The 8886-nt window shown below is 39.2% G+C and overlaps 1 protein-coding gene across 1 annotated transcript in view; it reads left to right on the forward strand.

Moving 5' to 3' along the window:
- Nucleotides 1–8886, forward strand: part of UVRAG (UV radiation resistance associated) — a 363460-nt gene that overhangs the window by 30565 nt on the left and 324009 nt on the right. The window contains exon 2 of the mRNA XM_004381978.3: nt 6860–6977. Within this exon, the coding sequence (XP_004382035.1) occupies nt 6860–6977 (118 nt within the window). The remainder of the gene's footprint in view (nt 1–6859; nt 6978–8886) is intronic.

Consider the following 8886-nt stretch of genomic DNA (forward strand, 5'->3'; position numbering starts at 1 on the left):
ATGGGTTTTTACAATAGAGGTCTCATACGATATTTGTCCTTTTGTGATTGACTTATTTCACTCAGCATAATGTCCTCCAGTTTCATCCATGTTATGAGGTGCTTCACAGATTCATCATTGTTCTTTCTCGTTGCCATAGTATTCCATTGTGTGTATGTCTTGGTGACTTTCTTTTGGGATCTACCTTATGTGAGGTTCGATGAACATCTTGATTGGCTATCTTGTCATCTTTCACAATAGCAGGGAAGTTTTCTGCCAACAAATCTTGAACAATTCTGTCTGTATTTTCTGTTATCCCCTGTTCTGTTATTCCAGTCACTCAGGTTATTCCTCTTGACGGAGTCCAACATAATTCTTAGAGTTTATTCTTTTTTTTTAAATCCTTTTATCTGATTTTTCTTCAAATAAGTTGGTGTCAAATGCTTTATCTTCAATCTCATTAATTCTTACTTCCATTGCCTCAATTCTGCTCCTATGACTTTCTATTGAGTTGTCTAATTCTGAAATTTTATTAATCTTTTGGAGTTCTGATTGCTCTCTGTCTATGGATTCTTGTAGCCTATTAAATTTGTTATTATGCTTTTCTCTAATCTTTTTAATTTCCTCTGTTGTGTGTTCTGCATGTTGCTTAATTTCTTTCCTAGTTTCTTGAAGAGTTACGTATATTAATCTTTTGTATTATGCCTCTGGTAATTCCAGGAAATTTTCCTCCTCTGGAAAATTTCTAGATTCTTTATTTTGAGATCTTGCTGAAGCCATCATGGATTGCCTCTTTATGTGATTTTATATTGACTGTTGTCTCTGAGCCATCAATAAGTGATTGTGTTTTTTTATATTATGTTTGCTTACTGTATCCTAGCTTCTTGTTTTGTTTTGATATGCCCAAATAGGCTGCTCATATGAGCTAGTTTGATTATTGGCACCTTTGAAGCTTTAATGTCCTGTCACCAGGTGGTTATATCTGTTACTAGATGCATGAGTTCAGGAGTCCGCCCACTCTTCCTGTGTGGATTCAGCTCAGGTGCCCAGATAGATAGCCACTAAGTGTGTGGTGTAGGCTCTCACTTACAGTCCTAGACAGACATGGGTGGTTGGTGTAGGCACAGGCATCTGGCTGCAGCAGGGGGACTCACTCTGAGCAAGGCAGGGGGCTGACAGTCACCCCTGAGTGTCTAGGTGGAAGGTGTGTCCCTGTTCCCTAGAACGTGTAGGTGGGTGAGTTTTGCAGCTGGACTGTGAGCACCTAATGCTGTTGGCTGTAAGGACTGGGGGGTACCTGTTATTAATGGGCCCGTATCGCGGGTGGCTGGATGGCGTGGGTGGAGCTATCAGTCCTCAGGCCCCTGATGTGGGTAGGTGAAGACCTTGCTTAATGGGCAAAGCAGTGTCAAATGTCAAGAACCTGCCACTTCACAGCTGAAAGAATTGAAGTAAGAGTTCCAGTATATACCCTGTTGTACTGCAGTAAGGAGGGCCTACGCTGTTGAAATGGGCCCACACAAGTCTATGCGGGGGAAAGGCACTCATAGTCCATGGATCCCTTATGCCTGTGCTTAGGCAAAGGAGCTGTGCCTTTTCTGGGTTCCTGGCTTAGGGGAGCCAGCAGCTTATTTTTTCCCGTTTGTTAATTTGTTCACTCTCCAAGGCAGGGAGAGTGGCTCTGGGCGTGTGACGGATCCTACTTCTGGCCCAGGGGACTCGGCAGTTGCTGAAGCCGGTCCAGGACTCAGTCCAGAGCAGGGAATGGGGAGGTAAATGGGAGAGAGTTTTTTCCCTGAGGAGGGTGTTTTTGATCTACGCGTTAGGCTGTATGCAAGTACTTATCTTTCACCCATCCAGGGCTGCTTCTCACTGGTGCTGGGTGGCTGTGTAGACTCTCTGGCACAGGTCTCTCCCGGTGCGGAAAACGCGCCTCCCGAACACTGCTGCTTGCCTGCTTCACTGCTCTTCCCCGAGCTGATCAGGCCTGAAGGGCTCAGGTTCTCGCAGGGTCAGGTCTGGCAGCTCCTCACTGTTTCTGAACCGTCTCTCCATCCCCCTGCCTCTCAGTCCAGTTCCTCAACTCTGCCTTTGATGTTCAGGACTCCCAGATTGCCATATGTAATCGATTCACTTTTTTTTTCAGGTCTTTGTTGTAAGATGGTCCCCTGGAAGCGTCTGACTACTCCACCATCTTGGCCCCACCTCCCCGTATTTTTGTATAGTTTTAATTTGCATTTCTCTTATGAGTAAGATTGAGGATCTTTTCATGTTTCAGAGCTGTTTATATTTCATTTTCTGTGAACTATCTGTTAATAGTTTTTGCCATTTTTCTGTTGGGTTATTGGACTTTTTCGTATTGATTTTTAGGAATGCTTTATGTTTTAGTGAAATTGTCCTTGTTACGAATTAAACTTTTTTCCTTAGGTTGTTTTTAACTTAGACTTTGCATGTGGTAGTTTTTGCCAGCCATAATTTTAAAACATTTTATGCAGTAAAATTGTTTTCTTTTTATAGGTTCTGAACTTTGTGTCATTCTTAGACCTTTGAGGTTATAAAATAATTATTCATGGTTTCTTTTGGTACGTTTCTGGTTTGACTATTTACATTTGAATATGTAAGCTGTCTGAAATTTGATACATAGTATATGGGTTATGTTTCCTACATGTATATATATGTGTGTGTATGTATACTGTGTGTGTGTGTGTACATATAAATATATGTATATTATATACACATATATATTCTATGGTTACCCTGTTTCCTTGACACCTTTGTCGATTGGACCTTATTTCCCTAGACATCATCTTTGACTCCCTCTTCTCTTTTGTGAATCTTCTCTTCATTCCCAAAAATATCCATTATCTAATCAGTCACTCTATTAAGTTTATTCTTTCTTTAGGTTCGTATGTTGTCTTAGTCTTTCTTTCTGTTCCTATTGATATCACTTTAAAGTATTTTTTAAACGTAAAGTTTTATATATATATATATATATATATATGTATACATATGTATATATGTATATATATGTATATACGTATATATATGTATGTATGTATGTATAAAATTATGGGTTGAATTTTGTCTCCCCCAAAAATGCATGTCAGCTTGGCTAGTCCATGATTCCCAGCATTGTGTGATTGTCCACCATTTTGTTATATGATTTCCTATTATGTTAATGAGGCAGGATTAGAAGCATTTATGTTAATGAGGCAGAACTCAATCTACAAGATTAGGTGCTGTCTTAAGTCAATCTCTTTTGAGATATAAAAGAGAGAAGCTAACAGAGAGACAGGGGACCAAGAAAGCAGTGCCAGAAACAGAGGCTGTTCTTTGGACCCAGAGTCCCTGCACTGAGAAGCTCTTAGACCAAGGGAAGATTGATGACAAAGACCTTTCTCCAGAACCAGCAAAGAGAGGAAGCCTTCCCCTAGAGCTGGTGCCCTGAATTTGGACTTCTAGCCTCCTAGACTGTGAGATAATAAAGTTCTCTTTTTTTAAAGCCATCCACTTGTGGTATTTCTGTTATAGCAGCACTAGATGACTGAACCCATTGCTGTTGAGTCAATCTGACTCATAGCTACCCTATAGGACAGAGTAGAACTATCCAATAGGGTTTCCAAGGAGTAGGTGGTGGATTCGAATTTCTGATGTTTTGGTTAGCAGCCTGAGCTGTGAACCACTGCACCACCAGAGCTCCGCATATATATAACAAACCACCTGTTGCCATCAAGTTGATTCTGACTCATAGTGACCCTGTAGGACAGAGTAGAACTGCCCTATAGGGTTTCAGAGGAGCGGTTGGTGGATACACACTGCTGATCTTTTGTTTAGCAGCCGAGCTCTTAACCACTGTGTCACCAAGACTTCTTTATATTTATATATATATGCATATTCATATGTATATTTATATATATAATATATAGAAATTACATATATTTATACAGAAATACATATTACCTCTATTTGTTGATCTATTGATCTGTTGCTCTATCTGTCCTATATCTAGAGAGAAATATAATGAACTCCCAGTTGTCTTTTACCCAGCTTCAATAACTATCACCTCATGACGGATCTTGTTTTATCTTTATGCCTGCCCATTTGGGCTTCTCTCACCAGACATGATATTATTCTTAACACTTGGACCACTGAGAGAGCTGTCTGTGTCTTCCAATTTTTATCCTCTCTAGAGCATATACCCTGGAACAGTCTGAAGTATGTGAGTCTAAAGGATTTGCTGTAGTCCAGAAGCACTGCTAAGACTTTATCCCAGTTTCATTTCTTAAGTAAGTTCTTAGACTTGAAGTGCTCTGTTTGCTCCCACCGTCTGGTAGGTTGACTTCAAAATCCACTAAGGGTTCCCGGCCAATCAGAGAGCCATTGCAAGACCTAGATCACACTAAGACCTTCTTGATTGGGTTAATTCAGTAGAGATATATTCATTCAGTCAAAAAATATTTATTGAGTACCTGATATTTGCTAGGTACTCATCTAAATGCTAGGGATACAGCTATAAATAAAATAAAGTCTCTTTTCTCATAGAACTTATATTCTAGTTGGGGAAGATATTCAACTGTCTGGAACCATCCATTTTCCCATGTTGGGTACAGTTAATTACATGTTACTGTGGTCAAGTGTTGATCTTCTGGAGTAACTGAGAAGCAGAGAGGATCCTTTAGGTCACCCTGATCTCTTTGATACTTTCTTGGCTCTTATAGGAACAAGTGGTGGTATATTTTGACATTGCTATTACATTTGGACTAGGTTTTGTTGCTTTAATATTGGCCTCATTTATTTAATTTTTTGCGTATGTAACCAAAGTCAAAACTACATAAACCAGTATATCAGGAAATTCTTGATTTTATCTCTGTTCCCTCCAGCCTACTCTCCTCACCCCCATAAAACCCAAACCCGTTGCCATCGAGTCGATTCCGACTCATAGTGACCCTGTAGAACAGAGTAGAACTGCCCCACGGGGTTTCCAGGGAGCACCTGGTGGATTCAGACTGCCGGCTTTTTGGTTAGCAGCTGTAACTCTTAAAACACTACACCACCAGGGTTTCAGTTAACCATTTACCTGAGTGTCTGCTTTAACCTTCAAGTATTTCTTTAAATCTTGGAAGAAGAAAGGAGATGAGAGACTGGTGGATGGGTGGGAATGGAGGAGAAGGGTTCTGTTTAAGTAATGTTTATAAAATGTTTTGCTGGAATTCTTTTAGTCCCACTTCCACTCCTACTGACTCTGAAAAAGGCAATGGCAATTTTTTTTAATAAACTTTTTTTTTGGAATAATTTTAGATTCACAGAAAGTTGTAAAGATAACACAGAGAGTTCCAGTATATCCTTTGAGGCTGTCATGGATTGAATTATATCTCCCAAAAATATGTGTCAACTTGGCTGGGCCATGATTCCCAGTATTGTGTGATTGTCCACCATTTTATCGTAAATACTACCTCTATGATGTTAATGAGGCAGGATTAGAGGCAGTTATGTTAATGAGATAGGACTCACTGTATAAGATTAGGTTGTGTCGTAAGTCAGTCTGTTTTGAGATATAAAAGAGAAGCGAGCAGAGAGATGGGGGACCTCATACCACCAAGAAAGCAGTGGTGGGAGCAGAATGTGTCCTTTGGACCCGGGGTCCCCGTGCTGAAGAGCTCCTAGACCAGGTGAAGATTGATGACAGGGATCTTCTTCCAGAGCCAAGAGAGAGAGAAAGCCTTCCTGTAGTGCTGGCACCCTGAATTCAAACTTCTAGCCTTCTAAACTGTAAGAAAATAAATTTGTTAAAGCCATCGACTTGTGGTATTTCTGTTATAGCAGCACTAGATAGCTAAGACAGGCTTTTCATAACTAGAGGATTAAGCAAATTTATTAGACAGTGGCCTTCTGTCTAAATTATGAGAAAGGATTGGGTTTGTATGTGGATAGAAGATAGAACTGCACTCTTTTGGCTGACTGTACTTGTGATTGAAGATGAACTTACCTTGGTTGAATGGACTGTCAGTCTGGAGGGAGAGCTGTAAGCACATTTTAAAACTGAGCACTTGGCTTCTATTTTTAAGTCTCTAAAATAATTATCTGAAACAGGGAACTAGCTTTTGAAAATGAATCTGATGTGCCCAGACTTCTGCATTGTCTGTATTTTCTCTTTCTGATGGTGAGGTGATTTAGCTGTCCCTTAAGTTTATCTTGTATTTTTGTTGATTTCCACTGTTGCTGATGGAGTTTTTGCTTTTCCAACACTTGTAACTCCAAATAATTCAAGTATCCTAGCAGGAGAAATTGTTGGGAAAGGGAACTGATTAGGAAATAGAGACTGGTTGGCTGTTGGTTGAACAGAAAATTTGATTTAAGCTCACGACACTTGGGTTATTAGTCAAATGATATGACCAGTGAGTTATTGCTTTTATTTTTTGGCTTTGGCCTCTTTTCCTGGTTGTACAGATGACCTGGCATCCAGACAGAGCTACCAGCAGAGGTGGTTGTATGTAATAACTGCTGGTTTTCTGTTGATATGAGATAGATTTTGCATTTCTATGAACATCCTTCTGAGGAAGAAGGCAAATTACTACTTAGATTATGTTCCGGGGAGTACTAATGCTAGCCTACATGTATATAGCACTTATATAACACTTACGCTTTCAAAAAATATTTTATTTCATGCTCACAACAACCTTGTACATGAGATAGGGCAGGCGTAATTCCTGTTTGACAGAGGGGATGCTAAGGCACAAAGAAGAAACTGGGTTAAGATCGCTGGCTCAACAAATGAATGACTGGCACAAATTATTGTATTTTATTTTTGAATCATGACTTTCAGAAAATTTTATAGAAGGAAAAAGCTGAATACTTCTCTCTTTTCGTTGTTATTTTTTAGCGGCGTCTTCGACATCTTCGGAACGTTGCTGCCCGGAACATTGTTAATAGAGATGGCCATCAGCTCTTTGATACCTACTTCACACTTCACTTGTGTAATACAGAAAAGACCTATAAAGGTAAGGGATTCTGGGGACTTGGTGCACACAGATTGTTACATCTTATTTTTATTCTTTTGTAACACAAGTGATTCTCTGTGCCTCTTATTGCTTATTGGAAAGCTCAGTTGTCATGCTGTATGAAAAAAATCTTATGAGCAGTTGTCATGTATATTAAAGAAACAAGACTCGTGGATAGTTCTTTTGGATAACTGAGCCTTATATTGATAAGCTTACTATTCTTTATATATGTTAGCTGCAAATATCTTCATAACAGTGCATTGCTTTTCAAATCAATTATATGAGTCTGCTGCCCTGTATTAATTTTACTTTTCATTCAGATATAGTTGATTTCTTTTAGGGATGTAGTTTATATCGTCTCATATCTATAATTCTTTGTGTATATGGAGTCATTTTTAGAACACTGGTGTGGTTTCGTCTGATTCACTTTCGTATAGTATTGTGCTGCAGGTGCTGCTGTAAGTGACAGTTCTAAGAGTAGACCAAATATTTGTTTCAAAATTGCAAACATCTTTCGAGTGCCTGTTGTATGAAAGATGCTTTGATATAATCAGTTGGCTTGTGTAGGATGGTGGAAGAGAGGATTCGTGGGGTAATGACAAGAACATTAAATTAGGATTAAAAATACATTGGTACTAGTTCTAGCTCAACCGCTTACTACCTGTGTGACTTTGGACAAAGATCGTGACTTTTTGAACTTCACGTTTCCCATTTGTAAAGTGGAGATAATGATGTCTTGTGAAATAGGCAAGACAGATTTTTACGGGATCATTTGAGATAGTGTGCTAACACTTAGTAAGATGAGATTAAAGATGTATTTATATTAACAAAAAGTGGTATTTTTAATAAAAGGGACTGAGGACTTATTTGAATTTTGTCCTGTGGCAAACATGAAAAATTCAAGTGGCATTTTATCTTTTTAGCTTTAATTATTTTAAAAAACCCTTATTAAACAGTATTTGTTTAATAACTTTTTAAAACATGACAATACCAGTGAGATGGATTGAATTATGTCTCCCCAAAAATGTGTGTATCAGTTTGGCCGGGCCATGATTCCCAGTATTGTATGGTTGTCCTCCATTTTGTGATTGTAATTTTATGTTAAAAAGAATTAGGGTGTGACTTTAACACCCTAAGGGTGTGACTGTAACACCTTGGAAACCCTGTTGGCATGGTGGTTCAGTGCTACGGCTGCTAACCAAAAGGTCGGCAGTTCGAATCTGCCACGCACCCCTTGGAAGCTCTATGGGGCAGTTCTGCTGTGTCCTGTAGGGTCGCTATGAGTTGAAATTGACTTTATGACAACGGGTTTTTTTTTTTTTTTTTGTAACACCCTTGCTAAGGTCACATCCCTGATCCAGTGTAAAGGGAGTTTCCCTGGGGTGTGGCCTGTACCACCTTTTATCTTACAAGAGTTAAAAGGAAAAGGAAGCAAGCAAAGAGTTGGGGACGTCATACTACCAAGAAAGCAGTGCTGGGAGCAGAGCGCGTCCTTTGCACCTGACGTTCCTGCGCTGATATGTTCCCAGACCAAGGGAAGACTGATGACAACGACCTTCCTTCACAGCTGACAGAGAAAGCCTTCCCCTGGAGCCTAACGCCCTGAATTTGGACTTGTAACACACTAGACTGTGAGAGAATAAATTTCTCTTTGTTGAAGCTATCCACTTATGGTATTTCTGTTATAACACCACTAGATAACTAAGGCAACCAATATATGCTCATTAAAAAATTCACTGAGTGCAGAAGTGTATGAAGTAGGAAGTACATAAAGTAGGTAAACTCCCTCATAGTAAATAGCATTAAAATAATTTTTTTTTTTTATTGTACTTCAGGTGAAGGCTTACAGAACAAATAGTTTCTCATGAAACAGTAGTACACATGTTGGTTTATGACATTGGTTAACAAC

This window comes from Trichechus manatus, unplaced genomic scaffold (genome assembly GCF_000243295.1).
Source record: "Trichechus manatus latirostris isolate Lorelei unplaced genomic scaffold, TriManLat1.0 scaffold00088, whole genome shotgun sequence".
In the NCBI taxonomy this organism is placed as follows: domain Eukaryota; kingdom Metazoa; phylum Chordata; class Mammalia; order Sirenia; family Trichechidae; genus Trichechus; species Trichechus manatus.